Genomic DNA, 18647 nt, shown 5'->3' with positions numbered 1-18647 from the left:
TTTCCCGCTAGTGGCGCTTTTTTCAATTTGGTTAACAAACAAAGTTTGACAACGAACTCATAAACGTGAAAACGGAGGTCAACGTTTTCTTTTTGGATGAAAACCGTGCAAAACCCGTTTGTAAATTGCGTGAGAAACCCGAAAGACGCACTCGATAGTTAACGGACTGATATGGAACCAGATGGTGTTGCCAGATGGGTTAATAAATTCCAGGTATAATATTTTAGACTGTACTGTTGCCTTTGTATTTTATACTTACTTTTGGTATTTTATTCCGGTTAATGATACAGTCATACTAGTGGCTTGTTGTTGTGCTAAAAAATAACAAAATCTAAACAAACAATAAAATGAGTAAGTTTCAAACATTTAATGGCAATGATGAAGATGAAAACGAAACTGAGCAGAAATACGCACACCTTTTAAGTGAGTAAAGCGTACCATATATCTGCGCGATATTATTGAATCTGATATTTCCTCCCCACAGATTCGGGAAATGAGAATCACTCGGTTTTGGAAAATAACTCGGGAAAAGCCAGTCGTTGCAAGTGGACGGATGAGGAAGTTGAATCCTTCCTGGGGATCATCCAGCAAATGAAACTGCAGTCTCCTCTGCAAAGATCTCGCAATGCCAAGGTTTTTAAGGTTATATCCAGAGAAATGGCTAGGAAAAACTGTTCCAAAAGCCCAAAGCAGCTGAAGATGAAGTACCACCAGATGAGGCGACAGTATGTGAGGGCCAGGAATAGCGGGGAATCATTTGATCATTTCGAGGCAATTCACGAATTGATGCAGGGAAACGACGGCTCCGATCTGGAGGGAGATCTAGAAAGCGACTCGGATGGCGATGGAGAGAATGACGAGGACCATTTCGGTCCCATCTCAGAAACTGAAGGAGATGGTAGGTTTTTAATCTACCTGTAATCTACAATCAGCTTATGCATTTTGATATCACTTACTCGTACTTCTCCAGATGCCTTGGATGCCTCCTGCTCGTCAATCAACATCAATGCCCGGTGCAGATGGGCCGAGGGAGAGGTAGACTTGCTCCTTGACCTGATCCACTCGCTGGGACTAAGGTCAGCCTTGCTGCGGAAGCGCAATGCCAAGGTATTCAAGCTGCTGGCCAAGGAGATGGCGAAGCGCAACTGCAACAAGGGAGCGGATAAGTTGCGCATAAAGTTTCAGCTGCTGCGGAGGATGTACAACAAGGCAAAGAACGGCAGTGGCGAAACTTTCGAGCACTTTGAGGCCATGCGACAGGTCTTGGATCCCACCGAAGAGGAGGCTGCCGCAGAGGCTGAAGCAGAAGGACATCTCAGTAGTGGCAGCGAAAGCGAATTCAATGATAGCGATGACGAAGAAGGTGACGCCTCTCAAAAATTCGGAGGTATAAAAAGTCAAATATAATTCTAATTATAATGTAGTTTAAAATGAAACCGTTCTCCTACACAGCTCACTTTTGGACAGACGAAGAGGTGGATTCATTCCTGCTTATCATCAGGGACAATGGTTTCTTTCGAGCCTTGGATGGTTCAAGAAAACGCAACTTCCAGACCCTGGCGCACATTTCAAATATCCTGGCCAAACAGGCCATCAAACGCACTCCCCACCAGTTGCGGAATAAGCTGCGATTGCTCTTTAAGCGACATCGCGAGGCCAAGGAGCATGGTTTACAAAATGTGAGAATTTTGCCCCGTCACTTTAAGCTCTTTGATGAGTTAATTCAGGCGCCGCGAGAAAACAGAAAGAATGCCATTCCAAGGCCCGCCCGCCACATCAAATCATCTCTCTCCAAGCAAACCAACAAGTCAAACATTCCGCTGGAGAGCGACAGCGAAAACTCCGACTCCAGCTGTGATCTTCTAAGAGCTGCCGCCGAAAGCGAAGACTACGAAGATGTCATGGAGATGGAGGCGGAACCCACACCCATTGAAGCACTCACTGCCATTATGGAAGGCCAAAAGCAATTACTGACCCAAATCAAGGCTGCCAACGAGAGCTTTCTGAGGCAGCAACGCGAACAGCAGCAGCAATTCCTGGCACAAATTTCAGAGGTGATGCGTCGGGATCGAGAGGAAACCTTACGCAGGATCAACGAAATGCTGACGCCGAAATAATCAAAATCCGAGTCAAGCTTCTAAAACTTTTATTGAATTGAATTCGAAGTTATTGCAAAAAGTTGTCATTATTTATATATAGTATATGTATGTATTCTATATTCATATCGTGTGTGGTGTTTTTGTGACAGTGTCTCGTGTCTTTTCTTCGTTCATTGTGAACAGAATTTGGGCTGAAGATACTCGCAATTCGCAATTGTCTACGATTTATCTAGGTTGTTGTATAAGTATATACGTAATTTTGAGAGATTTTCATTGTTATTTGATATGCTACAATTTATAGTTTTCGTTATTCTTGGGGTTAAGTTAACAGTTGGTTTTTATTTTTAGGGTTTAACATTAAGCGGAAATGCTCGTAATCTTTGAGTTTCGTTTTCGTGTTGTTTGTATACACATATGTATATATTTTGTATATTGTACGTTTTACAACAACTAAGCAAGCTCGTCATAAAATATGTGTTGCACTCCAAAAAAAAAAAAAAAGAAAACGAAACGCAAATGGATAGAGGTAACTAAAATGCTGCTGCTGATCTGATCCGATCTGGCTTGATATATATATTATGTGTATGTTCGTTACGTTACGCTCAGGCACAAAGTGTAAATTACAAATATCTCTCCGCGACTCGAAAACCATAGGGAAACACAATCAATCAACGGATTCTCATTTGGTGGTTAATTATTGCATTCATTTACCTAGCGGTGTTTGAGTTGCTTGTGTATCAATATTACTATTAATCTCATTTTGTTTTTTGTTTTTTCTTTTTCGTTTTTATTTCTGTTTTTGAGTTTCTGTGGCTTTGTGTCTCTTGGAGCACGGCTGAAAGCTTGGCTTGGCTTGGCGGCTGCTGCTGCTGCTGCTTTATATTTCTCAGTGTGTGGTAACAACAATAACAAGGTGTATTCCTTTCGGGCGCTTTGTGTGGCTTCGATGTAACAATCTAAGAGCTGACCGGCTCGGGCAGTGGGTTCTCGGTGATGCGTATCTTGTTGCTCTGGGTGCCGTAGTAGAGGGTGCCCGATGTGTCCGTGGTCACGTAGGCACGGTTGCCATTTCCGGTTCCGGTTCCGCTTCGGGTTCCAGTGCCGCTGCCATTCCCGTTCTCCAGATCCGTATCCTCCTCCTCCTCGTCGTCGCCGCTGCGGTTACCCGCGTTGTTATTGTCCCCCTGGCCAGTGGTGGTGCAATTGATGGCCGTCTCCCGGAGCCGATTGCCCACCCGGAGGCTCAGCTGCCGCTGGCGATCCCGCTCCCTTTCCCGTTCGCGCTCGCGCTCCTCCATCGCCTGCTGCTGCTGCTCCCGGAAGTTGGCGAAGAAGATCGACGAGTAGGTGTGGTACTTAGTGCCACAGGGCGAACTCGCTGGCGTGGACAGCGGCGTTGCTGTTGCAGTTTTTTTTTTTAGAGTGGTTGTTGTTTTTGGGGGGAAGGTAGTAGTAGTTTGGCTTTTGTTATTTACGTTATGTCACTTGAGAACATGTAAGTTGTTGGTTGTTGTTCTTGATGGGTGTTTTTCTTTATACACTTTCTAAAAGGCTTGGCTGCTGTTTTTAAAATGTTTGTGTGTGGTATCTGTGGGTTTTGCTTAGCTGCGATCAAAATCAATGCAGATTAAATATTTTAAAGTTGTTAATATTTCTTTTATAAAAAACAAAAGGCTTTTAATTTCAATTTAATCCCTGAGAACTTTAGGTTTTAATACTTAATTTAATTGCTATTTTTATACCCTTGCAGAGCAAAGGGTATTATAATTTTGGCCAGAAGTTTGCAACGCAGTGAAGGAGACACCTCAGACCCCATAAAGTATATATATTCTTGATCAGCATCACGAGTAGAATCGGAATACGTCTGTACGTCTGTCCGTCTGTCCGTCTGTCCGTCTGTCCGTCTGTCCGTCTGTCCGTTTCTGCCTAAACTAGTCTCTCAGTTTTAAAGCTATCTCGCTGAAACTTTCCCAAAATGTGTGTAGTTACTGCATGCAGTATATAAGTCGGAACGGGCCGGATCGGCCGACTATATCGGATAGCTCCCATACGAGAGAATGAAATAAAAAATTCTTACTCCGTTGTTTTTGATCAGATCGACTTGAATTCTTCAAGATGGCGTTTTCTAACTGTTATTGAATTTCGGATTAAATTTGATCAAAATCGGATAACTCTATCATATAGCTGCCATAGGAGAGATCGAAAATTATATATAGAATTAATGGAAATAAATTGATAACATCGTTGTTTTTTATCCCACGAGCATGATTTTTTGAATATAAAGTTTTTTAACAACGTTTATATTGAGAAAAAAGTTTCATAAAAATCGGTCATCTATATCTTATAGCTGCCATAGGAAAGATCGAAAAATCTATATAGAAATAATGGAAATAAAATTATAACATCGTTGTTTTTCATCAGACAAGTATGATTTTTGGAATATAGAGTTTTCTTACGACTCTTGAATTACGAATTAAATTTGATCAAAATCGGACAACTATATCGTATAGCTCCCATATGATCTATAGTCAAAAATATGGAAAATGAATAGAAAAACCGTCTTAGCTTCGATGTTGTCTAGCCTTTATGAGTTTTGTTCGACATATTTGATGACTGCAAGGGTATATAAGCTTCGGCTTGCCGAAGCTAGCTTCCTTTCTTGTTCGTCTCACATTTTAACGCTTCATTAGGTATTACTGAAGTAAAAAATTGCTACAAGCTTGATTTAATATTTTTCAAAAGCGTAATTAACAATTGTTTTACATCAAAGATTTTGTTATTATTTATTATCTATCATTATTTTAACCGCAGCTGCTGTTTCTATGTGTGGGTGGTGCAATTTGCATGATTCGATATGAGAGCGGCGACAATCTGCTGCTGCTGTTGTTTCTATTATTATTATTGTTGTTGTTTGTTGTTGTTCTAGTTGATGGACGAGATGGAGTGGGAGGGAAGAAAGCTGGGCTGAGATTTCGCGATGATCGATGAAGTGATCAGTGATCACGATTCGATGGCTGCATGGCATGCGGATGTTGATGTGGCGCCACCGGTTGCTGTTGGGATTGGATGTTGCTGCTGGGACGACGATGTTGCTGCTGCTGGGAAAGAGACGACGCGACTCCCTCTGGCCAAAGACCCTAAATCTCTCCTCAATCCGTACCGTTACAGTTCGAAATTCACGTTGTTCGTTTATTTGGAATTCTCAAATATACAACAAAAGCTTACACTTTCAATTTTCGTTTCTTGTATCGTTTTTCTCGACTTGCATATGGTTAGTGTATGTAATTTGTATATAATAGCGTTGTCATGTATGTATATTTGTATAGAGTGTATAAACTTATTGCTTCCGTACATTTAAGCTGTGTGGGTGGTGAAAGCAGCCCACTTTTAAGGCAGGTGGAAAAAAGGGTGACACAACGAAGGGTAATTATGTAAAATACACATAAGCAATGCATTTATTTATGTAGACAACAAACGTAATGGAAACTAAATCTTTTGCTGCTGTCCACTTTTTAGCTTACTAACTAAAGATCGTATTAATTACAAAAAATGATTAAACATAAACAAAAGAGCAACAAAAAAATTTCAAGGGAAATCACAGAAGAGGAGAAACCGAAGCAAGATATATTTGCTCTTAAAAGCAAAGCTGTAAACCTTTTTTTTCAAGTGGTTTTTTGTTCTTTTTGTCTTGTGGGTGTTGGGTGATCATCCAATTGCTCTCTCTCTCTCTCTCTCTCTCTCACTCTGCCCCACTGAATTCGGGGGATGTGCCGCTGCCGCTGCTTCTGCTGCTGCTGCCGCTGCCAACTGCCGTTGCTCTCTCCAATCGCTCTCTTCGCTCTTTAACCGCTCTGAATCCGTTCACTGCACACTGAGCTCAATTCGCGTGGAACTGCTCCGACTGGCCGTTGAGATTTTGCGCGCCAACTTTTGCAGTGTGCCAACAGCTTTCGGGTTTTAATTCAAATTGTTCAATTGTTTGTGATTGTTGTTGTGATAACAGTTTTCGTTGTTGTTGTTGATGTTGTTGTATTTTTTGTTTTCAATTTGCGTGTAAATAAATAAAACAAATGAAAGGTCAAATAAATTAAAGAGTTATTCTAAACAAAAGGCGTGTGCGAGTGTGTTTATGTGGAGGAGAAAATTAAAGAGCGTTGGAAAAGCGAAAGCGTCACAATTGCCCAGTTACCCAGGTTGCACTGTACTCATCAAGCAAATCTACGTGGATGCAGGCATTTGCACTTCAGCTCTTCGGATCTTAAGGTGGCTAAGGATAGATGAATAAAAACATTGCTTATAGCACACAATTCAGTTAATTGAAATTAATAAAATTCCCAAGATAATACAATTTTTTGTTTTAAATTATTATTTTTATATCCTTTTGCACCTTAAAATATCGAAAGTGCCTCAACTTGCTGTGTGAATGTGTGTGAGTGTATTTCTTTAAGCTCTACTTTTTCTATATATCTGTATATACGAATGTTAATTTGAATTATTGTATTAATTAATTAGCTAAATGCATTCCAACTAGATTTCGGGTTTGTTTTTTGCAAATTTGTTAGGTATTTTACTGCTTCGTGCTTCGGATGGCAGCTCTTCCTACTGAGGTTTCTCGGAAACTACGATCGCAGGTGCGTTATGTTTGTGTACAAATATACATACCATATATACGATTATTATATTTAGTTTGTTGTCGAAATTATACAGAACGCGCAGTTGCATTAGGTTTTGTTTTTGTTATTTCAATTTTTTCAGAGGGATTAGAAAACCAATTTCGAAACGAAAAGAAAATCAGAATTAGAATAGAATTGAAGAGAACGGAGGAAGTCGTAGGTGAATGCAGCAGAGACCAAGTCGACGGATTGGATTGGATTGAATTGGCCATGAAATCGAATGAAGGTCGCGTGTGCAAGGTCATGGATTTATGGGGTGAGGGTTGTGACATTTTCGATCGATTGAAGTTGCAATTTCGTGTAAAGATTTTGTTTGTATATTTTTTTTTCATTTTGATTCGTGTTGCGTGTTGTTCGGTTGTTTTTCGTATAATTTTTTTTTGGCATTTTTAAATATTTTTTTTGTTTTGTATGTTGGTTTAGCAAAAACAAGCAGTTTTGGAGAAAGGAAAAAGAAATGAAAAACAAAGTAATGAACATCTTGAAATATCTTTTCTTGTTTTGTTGTCTTCGTGGATGCGAAATTGTCTGTATTCTTTTGGGGTCCTAACTATCGGAGGAAAAGGGGTTGGAGGTGGATAAATATGTGTGTAGAAAGTAAACGCTTGATTTTCAACAACTTTTCGATTTTTATTTTGAAATACTTTGTTTGCGTACAAATACTTGGGTTTATCAACATAAATATGAACGATTTTTAATTTAAATTTTAGCTTGTTTTTTTTTTTTTTGTATAGTTAACCAATATATAAATATAAAATTTTGCACAATCGTTTTTTGGTTTCGTTTCATTGCATCTCAAAAAGCTTTTGATTCTCAAATATTCTCGTTTTAGGCTAAGATCTGGTTGGGTCAGGATCGTTTGTGTTTTCTTCAGTGTGCGTGTGTCTCTAAAGAGGAAGAATTCAGGGGCTAGACTAGGAGCATCTCCTGAAGGGGTAAATTGAACTGAACTGAACTGATTGGAACTGAAGCTATCGGCATTTCTTGCTCCGATCGAAAGTTATAGACTAGAGGAGGCTGCTCAACTGCGGACAGTCCCAGTCGCCGGGTCTGAAGAACTTGGCTAAGACAGTTAGGTGGTTAAGAAGTTGTGGTAGTTGCGGGTTAATAAAGGGGATTAGATAGATAGAGTGGGTAAAGTAGATTGTTGAGATTGTAGCAGAGATTGCTGAGGTTGTTCAGTTGTTGTAGCATTTGATGTTGCTGTTGTTCTAGTTGTTCTTGTTGTTGTTGTGGTGGTTGTAGGTGGTGGTGTGTGCGGTGTTCTAACACTTACCGTAGCCCTCGCCCTGCAAGAAGAGCCGGAAGGCTTCGGCCAGCTTGGCCGGCTGCTCCTCCAGCACCAAAGCGCAATCGGAAATCTATTGGCAAAGCAAAAAAATACGTTAAAATCAGTCTTAAAATCCTTAAAAGTGCATACATTTGCGGTCAGAATAATGCAATCCAAAATATAACTTTTGGTATCCTACTATTATAACCGCATATGTATAAAAGTTAACATTTCTAAGAACCTTCATCCAGGATGAGTTTGTGGGATCCAAGCGGCCGTTGAAGGTCACCGTATCGTCGACGTGCGGCGACAGCGAACCCGTGATATTGATCACCGGCATCTTTAGCGTGGTGGCCGCCGTCTCGCTTCCCGGAGTTCCTGGTGGAGTGCGCGCCAGGTGCAGATCGTTGCGATGGATGTACGCGTTGATCAGCATGGCCAGGTTGGTCGGGTTAACGCCTCGCTCGAAGTGCTGCTTGTACATCTGCACCAGATCGTGATTGCGCTCCTCCGGATTCCTGCCGAAGTGGTGCCACATCAGGTAATCGATCACGCCCTGTGTCATTCCCTTGGTGCGCAAGAAACGGGCGTTGAAGCTCTGGTAGCCCCACTCGATCCAGCCCGACTGCGTGGACACGCAGTTGATCAGGCACAGAGCGCCCACCTTGTCCGGATGGGCGTGGGCGAAACGGGCCAGAATATTCGCCCCGGCGCCAACGCCGAAACCGATCACCGACTTCAGGCCAAAGTGTGAGAGCACGAAAAGCAGTTGGGCGGCCAAATCATCCATGGTTGGATACACGTAACTGTGGGTAAACAAATATTATCAGTGATGCTTTCCATTAAATATTTTTAATTTATAAATAGTTCAATAAAAATCAAGATGCAAAACCAATTTCACAACTAGTTTGGTTTACTTTACGCTATCAACTGTAACAAATTCTTACTCCTCTGGCAAAGTGGGTGCACCCTCCTCCTGTCCGGGAGCAGTCACATGGTAAACGCAAAAGTTCTCCAGCAAACCTCGCATCACTGGAAAGTTGAAGAAGCCAGCAAAGCTGGTGGCATCTGTAATGATAAGATTAGGATGATGAATAAGGATATCTTTTTTTGAGGAGTATGCAAGTACGTACAGTTGAGGCCCAAGTCGTGGTAGGTGACAATGGCCGGCTTGGCCGTGTCGCCCTGTATGGCCACGTGGACATCGCCCTTGTCTGTGGGCACGCGTCGCTGTTCGCAGGCCTCCAGAATGGAGCCACGGGAGTTGGGGAATTGCAGCTGCACGGAGCGCAGTTCGATGTCATCCATGGGATCAACGGGCATGGTGCTGTTGGATTAACATAAAGAGACTTTAGTTAATAATTTGCAAGACTGCAGACCCTAGAATAGCATCTTGTTTAGTGGGAGTTTCGGGCGGCAGCAGCGGCAATGGCGGCAGCAGCAGGATAAGCTGTTCATAGCCTGGCATCCTGTGAGTTTCTGTGTCTTTGTGTCGCGGGGGGTAAATGCATCCTGGTTTCGGATCTCATCTAGAGGCTAAGGACTACTGATCGGTGGGGATATATATATATATATTTCAGGCATGAGTTGGTCTCGCTGCTCTCCACTACTCTAGTTATGGTTTCATGTATGCAAAACTCAAACAAATCAAGACGTTAAGTATCGGTTAATCAACATTCGGAGAGATATAACAATTTGGGATGCTGTTACGGGTTTAATTGTCAAACTCAAGTCTAGGCATGTACTTACAAACTAATGGTTGTCTCTTAACAATACTAGAATAGTACTCGTAAATCAAACACTATGTGAAATGTTAATGAACAAAGATAACGCAAGATAAAGTAAAACGCAAAAGATCTAAACTTGTGTATTGTGAGAGTGTTCAGGGTGTCTTATTGTTTTTTTTTTCAACTGAGTGGCGTTTGTGTTTTCGTGTATTGCATATATCTTACATATTCGGAGGGATCGAGGGTTTGGGGCCTAATTACACAATTCCCTTGGGAGTTATCTTTTCGATTCTTTATTTCTGGTTGTGTTAAATTTTTTTTTTTTTTTGTGTTGCTTACCCCAGCAGGTGTGCCTCCTCGGCAGTGTGTGTTGGAGCTGACGGCATCTTGGTGGTCAGTGTCTTACCGGATTTGTCGCGGTCTCTGAAAGAGATTCTATGAGCATGCAAGCAAAGAATAACCAAAGGAAAACAAAAATCGAGGCAAGTTTCTGGCAGACTCTGTTCCAAATCGGCTAAAAACTTTCACCGTATATGTATATATATTCTTTTCTTTTATTTTGGGTGGAATTGGAGATCTTAAGAGTATATAAACAGGTCGGGAGAGTAAAGAGACAGACGACAGCGAAAACAGACACAAAGAAAGGAGAAAGAGAGAAGGACCAAATTTTGTTGGCTGGTTGATGGATGATGAAGCGGGGGAATTCTCGTCAAGGTCTCGAGGTCCTTACGTAAAACGTAAGCGAATGAGTCACGCAATGTCATTCGGGGTAAATGTCGATGGATGTAAGCGATGTATGAAAATGGCAAGCGACAAACAAGTGGCGCCAGGAAAATGCGACCATCTGGCATTCTAATTCGGCTTTCCTTTCCCTTTCGCCGCCTCCTCTAAAACAAAAACAGCTCCGTAAAACAGGAAAAGCGTGGAAGCGGGGCGGAAAACTTTTGTTTACCTACTCGCTCTTCTTGGGTTCTTGGGATAACAAAAAACTTTTACTGCTGGGACCGAACTCAATTAGTTAATGCTGCAGGTGTGGGAGCAACTCAGGTGAGAGCGAGGGAAGTGAGTTCATTATCCTCGGATTGCTACGCTAACATATATATATCTTGGGTCATGGCTGTTTTCATTATCACCTCTAATTGGTTACGTGATTGGGCTCGTAAGCATCCCGTTGGGTGTAATTGCATAAGCGAGCTTATGGCTGAGGAAAATGGATGGCCTGAAGGAAAACTATTACATTCTGAATTTGGTAAGGGAAACTTTTATACCAACTTGATTTTTAAATTTGATTGTAAAGATATAATTTATTACTTTTTGTTCGCTAAGCTATAACTATCAAGTTATTGACCTTGTTATTCAGTACATTTAAGGCGGTCAAGTAATCAATACAATTTTAGCGGCCTAATTACATGGCTCCAACATTTCCCCATTAATCCATTATTAATCTAAACAATCAATTTCTGGAATAGAACCCTGAAAACACCCTTGGGAAAAAATAATTGAAATGGAAAGGCACGAGGCAACTTGTGGTAATCAGCTATTTGCATAAGCTATCTTTGCTTTCTTTTTAATTTACTTTGAATCTCAAGAAACAACAACATAGCGAGCAGCTTAAACCGGTACGGCGACCAACCGGTTAGAACCGCTCGGTATCGGTTAACTTCAGGCCAGGGGCTAAGTGCAATGCACTGTTTAAAAGAATGTAAACAGAGAGTGCGATCTGGAGTCAGGGAATACGAGTATATGTACTTTATTTGTGCGATGAATATTAATTGGACTAAATCACTGGACGAGAACCACTTACAAACGATGTCAGTGTCTGCGGAAATATCAATTAAAACCACTTGAGATCGCCAGCAATCGTAAATAATCGTGAATTCTACAAGTATGAATAATTTCGAGAGTGACCGCAAATAGAACAAATGTGGGTCGCAGCCGGCGACGAACTAAACCAAACTAAACGACCAGAGAACCGAGAGTTCAGTTTATTTTCTGAGCTCTGTTTGCTGTGCTCTCGGGATTGTTGTATTGACAAAACTGCTAAAACTGCAAACTGCAGCCTGACCTTGAGCCATGGCTAACCAGAAGCGAAGTTAAATTTCTTCGCTGGGGTAAGAACTATTTTAAAATGCTCTATTTTGCGGAAATCGTTCACAGATTTTTCAAAATATTTTTCAGGTGGAAGCTGTATGTGGTTTATGTTAGCAACCGAAATTTAAGTAAGGGTAATTATAGAGAAAATTGCATCTTCAAAGCTTTAAGCTGCGTATTTCTTTAAGTTAATGCTGATGACGATGAAATGCGAAATGTGAGCAATGCGTAAGGTTTTAAATATACATCACATATATACATTAAATTCTTCCTTCTGGGCAAATCAAATCAAATGCAAAGTGCCTTAAGAACAAGTCAAGAAAAATGTAACTAAAACAGAAGCTCACAACAATGGCAACAACCACAAACAGTCAAAAGCAAGAAAAGCAAAAACAAACATTTCGGGTAGACATGCAATCGCAATTAAGCTCCAGGGGCTGGGGAAAAACTGTGGGCAAAGGCAAAGGAAGCTTTGATGTTCGGTGTTTAAGTGAACTACACAGAGATTAAGGTGTAATTAGACTTCTATACAGGGAATTTCTAGCCCTATAAATTACACTTAGGAAACATATTCAAAGATATATAAGAGGCTGAGGGCCCAGTAGTAAATTAGTTCTTGTTTTAAACGTTAGATTTAAATCAAAAATAAAAGAAAGTTTAAGCCGTTGAAAGTTAAATAATATTTTTTTTTCTTATTATGAATAATATTATTTTTATATTTTCTATAGAATTTGTTTAATTTCTAATCCGTTTAATATGGGGAAAACTCCTAAGTCCTAATAATCATTTGGACTCTAACTGGTTCACTTAGTTCTCTGTGTAGAATATTGTGGGTCAGTTGGGTGGTTTATCAGTGGGTTGAGTGCGACAGTGTGTGTTTAGTGGTCGTGCAAAAAAAAAGGGGTCGATGGATCCGGGACGGAGTGGTGATTAAGAGTGATTGGCGGAGAGCTCACCGTCGCATCGCCCGAACAAGAAGAAGAAGAAGAGGTGGCGGTGAGGTGACCCCGTCTGGGTGGACTTACCTGGAGCCGCCGACGATGACCGGCAGACGCTCCGATCGGAGCAGGTCCTCGCTGTCGGTGGGCGAGGACTTGATGGCCTGGCCAATGGCCCGCTTCACGCTCGCGAACACGGAGGGCGGGGCCGTGGGCTCTGTAGTTGACTGATAGATGGCGCCACCATTGCCGTTAACGGCCGGCAGCGATACATAGCCGCCCTCTGACTGTGGCATGCTTTCTCCTAGTCTCTTATTTAATTATTTATCGGCTATTTTCATATAACGTATCTCTCGGCTTTACTTGAATTTCGAATTTGCGTACTTAGCCTGCTTTGGTTTGGTTATTCTGATTGTGTGAAACTGAAACTTCCACTGTGCATGCAAGTGTCGGTGTGTGGGTGCGTTTTTTTGTTTTTGGTTTTTTCGTTTTGTTTATTAACAATGCATTTGATTCATCAGCGTCGAAATGTGTATTGTTATAGCCGGCAGCAGACAGACAGACAAATACATATTTTATTATTTTTTTTCGGGCAGCAGCAGCGCAGCAGCGGCGTCACAACGTCACAAAACATAAATCATATAAAAATAAAGAAGAAGAAGTGTACACAAAATTATAATAACAAAAGCAAAAATAATGATGATGAGATTGAGTCACACGAGAACCAGATTTGCGGGAGGTTCAACAGCGTCAAATGATTCGACATGGTTAAAAAAGCAGCAAGTCACTACAGTGAAGCAGCATTGGTTCAGAAAAGGCTAGCACCATATTAATATAGTTAGTTAAGCTTTAGGTCAACGGAAGTCAAACAATAAAGTCAGCAATTTTTAATTCAAAAAATTGTATTTGTTAATCTACAGCGAGCTTCAGCAGTAAAAACTCGCTGGGATAAGCCGAAACCAAATGATAAGAATGATTATCTTATAAACAATGTTTTTAAATTTCCAAAGATAAGTTGTGTGAAATTTATTACTTTTACAACTACAAATGTTAACCCTTATCAGTAATTTAATATTATGCTGTGATTTTTATTGTTAGCTAATCGATTTGGTTTAATCCCAGTTTATGGGGCCTTAAAGACCTTCCGAAATTCAAGACCCCAACCCCCATTTGCCATCATTATCCAAGTGCTACTGCGCGGGGAAACTGAGCCTGGGCGTCAATGTTCGTACTTGAAACAAAATATGCAGGCCAAGCCGCAAGGGGAAGGGGCGTGGAAGTGGGATTGTGGCACACAGAGAGACTGCAGCAACCCCCGGCATATCCCCTCTGCCCACAAACTAGCACATATGCATTACATTAACCCAGTTTGGGCCAAGGGTTGAGGCCTGCTCTCCACGTGCCCTGGCTTAAAGCCAAAGTATAACATAGGCATGAAAATTTCGCACATGCCCAGGAGGACATTCTATGCTTTTTTTTCTTTTCATTTTTCGTTCTTTTTTTTTTGGAGCTGATTAAGTGCGTCATGCGGTTGAAATTTATCAACTAATAATCACGGGGCAGGAACAAAGCAAATGCAAACGGTTTGCCCACTCCAAAGTTATGACGCAGCGACAGATACAGATAAATATGTTATATTATATACTGGACAAAGTGTAACTGTATAAATTCAAGCAACAAACAAAACAAAACTCGTTATGGCAGCTATTTTTTGCGTCTTACGATTTAGAACCCAGTCAAGCTGAGCAATTTGAATTCATTTCCAAGCTGGGACCACAGTGCGTATGATAGATGAGCCACCAGAGAGAACTCGCATAAAAGGAAAAATAGAAAATTGCGAACTCTTGGAGGCAGGGCATTGGTGATTTTAGAGTTTTATTATGCTGATGCCAACGACTTAAGTATTTTATTGCTCATTTAGCTGCAATGTTATCTGCATAATTTGGCCATTCAGAGTGAAAGAAAACTTTGGTCGTAAAAGCAAGTTGGTAATAATGAAAAGGAAACCCAAAAATCATGACCTGATAATTACACGATGCACTGCTGATGGTTTCCTGTTATCTTATCTTGTTATCTGGGACTCGAACAAAGTTCTTAACTACCTGATTTTTATAGAATTTCTTAATAAGAAGAAATATTATCTTCTTATATGTTGGTAACTTAGTAAAATAAAGTAAACTTGAACAGGGAATGCTACTTGTTTATCATTCCTTCTTTTTTTCAATGCTTGTTCAATACAACAAAGATAAAATTCAGCTGATTAAATAAAGTTAAAGCAAAGCATGACAATATCAAGTGTTCTTATTTTAAACTTTATAAAATGAACAATATTAATTTATATATTTATGTACATACATTGAATAATTAACTATCATTGCTTTATTATTTTTTTCCTAATTTATAATTTGGTGTTAAAGCACTTAAATGACATCGCATTTAAAGTTCCAATACCCATAGGCATTCGGAAATTTCGACGCCATCCTCCTCCACCCAGAAAAAGCTGTTAGTCGAGCTCAACTTTGACCTTTGCAGGGCGATTTATGGGCGCTGATAAAGTTGCGCTTGCACTTTTCACCTCGGCCACACAAAATGATATAATGGCACCAGCGCCATATTCAGATATATACTGTAGGTGGAATTACTATAGAGTATTGGTGGCAAGCGATTTATCAGCGGCAACTGGGCCACTTCAATTCCAATAATTGCAGACCAGCGTGTGCCATTTATGGCGAATTATTCATAATTACGATTGCACGTGAAGCGGAGCTTGAGGTGCAAGGAAGAAAGCCAACGAAATTAGCAACTGGCTAGAGGGAGACGGCTGGCAACACAGAATGACGTGCCTTGGCTTTTCCCCACTTGTTTTTCCGGCCTGCGCCAAAGGAGCACACGGAATATCGACAATTTGGCAGGTAGCCCACGGCAACCGTTGGCAGGTCAACGGGCAACAACAAATCCGGCTCCTAAACGTACATTCCTCCACTCAAGCTACTCAATAGTGTCCTTAGCTGAGAGTCATTTTATTTTTTTTCGGATTTTGTTTTCGACGTTCCAGTTGGCGAAGATTTTAAAAAACAATTGGCTATTTTTTAAAGCATTATTTCTGGGAATTTTTAGTTGAGGAGTTCTATATTATTAACCTGGTTAAAACTTTGCAATACATTTTACGTTCCTTTACATTCGGAATAGTTCTTTGTGGAACCTAAAGCAAATGGAGTTTGTTGTACTTCGAATTCCTTAAAAGGAAGCCGAAAACGACTTCCTTCTTCTTCGGAAAATACTTTTGCAACTGTTTTATTGACTGCAATTTGTCCGAGCCGTTCAAGGATATCGCCTCCGGTAGAGACAAATTTGCAAAACAAAAATTATTCAAATGTTCTCTGTGAGGGGTAGCCGAGCTACCTGGGCGTGGGGCGTGGCTGGGGATCAGAGGTTATGGGGCAGCGACAGCGGTAGCAAATCACATAAAGGAAATGTCACGCTATGTCAGGCCGCAGGCCAACGGAAAGAAAGAAAGTACAGCAGAAACGAACAAAATCACACGCTCAACGTCATACCGTTGTTGCAGGATATGGCAGAATATCTGTTGGGTGTGAAGGCGTGGCAAGGTGGTAGGGCGTGGGGCGTTGGACGTCGGGCGTCGGGCGGTGCAGGTTGCCCTACTGTTACGTGTTTGCAATCGATTTGAAAGTTACATAAAAACAGAGCCGCAGACCAAGGGCAAAATGGAGGAAAAGGAGGCAGGAGAGTTGGTAAACACCTGAGTGGCCAACAACAGCAGCAACAAGGCGCCAAAAGCAATTTGTGAGCCCAACTTTTCATTGTGTTTGCTTTTTCGGTAAACTGACCTACGCATTAAATGTGCAGGAAAGTTAAACAGCAGATATAGCTATATAGGAATGGCAGACGAAACGATGGCGATGGCGCCGACAGGTTACAGTAGAGCCATCAAAGGAGCAACCCCACCCACTCATTTCCACACCCAAAAGCCGCCAAGAGCAATAAAATTTCACAAAACAGCAAATAACAAATAACTACGAGAACAGTAAACACTGCCAGTTGGTGAACCAATTAGAGCAACTATTTAGGGTTACAGGTAAGTAATTCTTAATAGGCAACCAATTATTCCGTTTCAATTTTTATTTCTATTTCTGTTTCAGTTTACGCTGGGAAATTGGTCAAATAGGATTGCAATTAGCTTTAGCTTGAAAAGAAAAAACCTTTAAATGAAAGGCAGTGCTGAAAGTCTGTCCTCTATTTTTTTTCTCAAATCCCAAATATAGAACATTTAAGAATGTAATTTAGAAATTTAGTTTTCTGTAACGATCATAATAACTCTGTAACGAAAAAAAGCTCCTTTATGCCGGTTTTCCTCAGCAACAATACCCTATTGTTAACTGGGACAAGGTTTTATCTAATACCATCTTTCTCAGCTTCAAAGGCTCTACTGTGGCAGCTGCTGAAATGATTGCGGCGAAGTTTTCTGGAGGTCGTTTAGAGTGGAAAAGCGCCAGCTCCGAGAGAGAGCGAGTGGGAGGGAGAGGGGTGAAGAGAGACGGAGTAAAGGGGGAGGGCAGCAGGCTGCCATTACGTCAGAGCCAGAAGCCATTTGGGGCTTGTCAAAATTAACAGGCAGGAATAGCAAGAAAACCCAAACGAAACCAAAGCCAAAACTCACAGAAAAAAAACGAATAAAAACGAACATAATAAATGAATGAATTAGTAAAGATATGACAAGCACCAACAACAACAGCAACAACATGCATACAACAACTAACTGTTAACTAAGTAAAAGAAGAGTGCGCAAAATATATAATAGTGCTAATTGGAAAACAGATACTTGGATGCAAATGAAAAGTTTAGATGAGGCAGTGTTTTTCTTTTTTTTTAATGGGGGCGAGCGCAGAGAGTGAGAGAGAGGATAAGACAAAGAGAGAGAGGGGAGAAGTAGTAGAGAACTGCAACAAAACAAATGCAATTGGAACATGAGGAGGACGGGGAATTAGAACTGGTTAAAGTTATTACCCCCGCCCACCTCTTTCGCACCTTTACACTTTGCATTTGTTTTGTTGTCTGTTTGCACTTGTATGTGTGTTAATTGTGCCTGCTGTGTGTGAGAGAGTTTGTGTGTGTGCTTGCTTGAATATCAAAACTCACCTGACGCTTTCCGTTCTTTTTCCTCTCTTCTTCTCCTTCGAATGTGGGTCTCAAAATAGAGATAATAACTACTACCGCTTTTCCTCGCTCTTGCCTGTTTTTCAGTTATCAAAAAAAAGGCAGTTTTTTAATCGCACATCCACAACAACAACAATAAGAACGATGAGGGTCTATGAAAAATCAATATTCGGTCTCGGCCAACTTTTTTTCTTCAGCTTTTCATTTACAACTTGTGTAATTTGTGTGCTCGTTCTATTTCGTTCACTTATTCTCTCGCTCTCGCGCGCACGCACACACACACACACGTCCGCCGTTCGCGATTGCCAGTAGTTTTTGGGGATCAATTTCTTGTAATTTCTCCAGCTGCTTTCAGGTCTTTAATTTCGGTCGAGCTGCAGCGCAAATTTGTAACCGTGCGGAAGTGTGACCAAACTCGAATCGAGGCGAAAGGAGACCTATGTGACCGTATAGCCCAGAAAAATATACTTATGCTGCGGAAATACCGTTATCGCGCTGAAACGCCTTTATCCCCAATCAGGGTATTCCTTCAGCCGAACACTTACTTGTATAATTAATTACAAATTTAGACGAAAGAAAAGTCAAATACCGGTGGCACTAAGCTGCTTCAACTCTTAACATTTAGGTAGTTGTTGCTTAAAAGTAAATTTAATTTACTTGATTAAACTTTTATC

General features: G+C 40.9%; 2 protein-coding genes across 14 annotated transcripts; one reads left to right on the top strand and one right to left on the bottom strand.

Annotated features, from left to right (window-relative positions):
• Positions 1–289: 289 nt before the first annotated feature.
• LOC108101403 (zinc finger and SCAN domain-containing protein 29) lies at positions 290–2222 on the top strand. The gene is made up of 4 exons (XM_017205726.2): positions 290–423; positions 485–898; positions 971–1387; positions 1453–2222. Exons 1-4 carry the CDS (start codon positions 348–350, stop codon positions 2115–2117), a joined length of 1572 nt encoding a protein of 523 aa, XP_017061215.1. The 5' UTR covers positions 290–347; the 3' UTR covers positions 2118–2222.
• On the bottom strand, positions 2130–18411 carry LOC108101347 (protein NDRG3). Of its 13 annotated transcripts, none has more exons than XM_017205657.2 (8): positions 17956–18411; positions 12886–13232; positions 10109–10204; positions 9176–9369; positions 8990–9110; positions 8284–8848; positions 8049–8133; positions 2130–3498 (listed from the first exon to the last, which is right to left on the bottom strand). In XM_017205657.2, the coding sequence occupies exons 2-8, from the start codon at positions 13092–13094 to the stop codon at positions 3056–3058; spliced, it is 1713 nt and encodes a 570-aa protein (XP_017061146.1). In that variant the 5' UTR covers positions 13095–13232; positions 17956–18411; the 3' UTR covers positions 2130–3055. The 13 variants fall into 13 exon arrangements, with proteins under 13 accessions (XP_017061146.1, XP_017061151.1, XP_017061159.1 ...); XM_017205662.2 differs by having other exon boundaries at positions 10109–10192; XM_017205700.2 differs by lacking the exon at positions 2130–3498 and adding an exon at positions 5262–6046 and having other exon boundaries at positions 17956–18408.
• Positions 18412–18647: the final 236 nt, after the last annotated feature.

This window comes from Drosophila ficusphila, unplaced genomic scaffold (genome assembly GCF_018152265.1).
Source record: "Drosophila ficusphila isolate 14025-0441.05 unplaced genomic scaffold, ASM1815226v1 contig_414, whole genome shotgun sequence".
NCBI classification, from domain to species: Eukaryota; Metazoa; Arthropoda; class Insecta; order Diptera; family Drosophilidae; genus Drosophila; species Drosophila ficusphila.
Note: the sequence above shows the minus strand (reverse complement) of the source record. Positions and strands in the feature narration are given on the sequence as shown.

Excerpts from the sequence above, each read along its gene's own strand:
- LOC108101347 (XM_017205657.2), bottom strand. The coding sequence starts at position 13,094 with ATGCCACAGTCAGAGGGCGGCTATGTATCGCTGCCGGCCGTTAACGGC. Across the intron at positions 8,849-8,989 it reads GCACCCACTTTGCCAGAGGA|TTACGTGTATCCAACCATGG; the intron begins GTAAGAATTTGT and ends GTTTACCCACAG. Across the intron at positions 3,499-8,048 it reads CTTGCAGGGCGAGGGCTACG|CAACGCCGCTGTCCACGCCA; the intron begins GTAAGTGTTAGA and ends AAACTGCAACAG.
- LOC108101403 (XM_017205726.2), top strand. The coding sequence starts at position 348 with ATGAGTAAGTTTCAAACATTTAATGGCAATGATGAAGATGAAAACGAA. Across the intron at positions 899-970 it reads CTCAGAAACTGAAGGAGATG|ATGCCTTGGATGCCTCCTGC; the intron begins GTAGGTTTTTAA and ends GTACTTCTCCAG. Across the intron at positions 1,388-1,452 it reads CGCCTCTCAAAAATTCGGAG|CTCACTTTTGGACAGACGAA; the intron begins GTATAAAAAGTC and ends TCTCCTACACAG.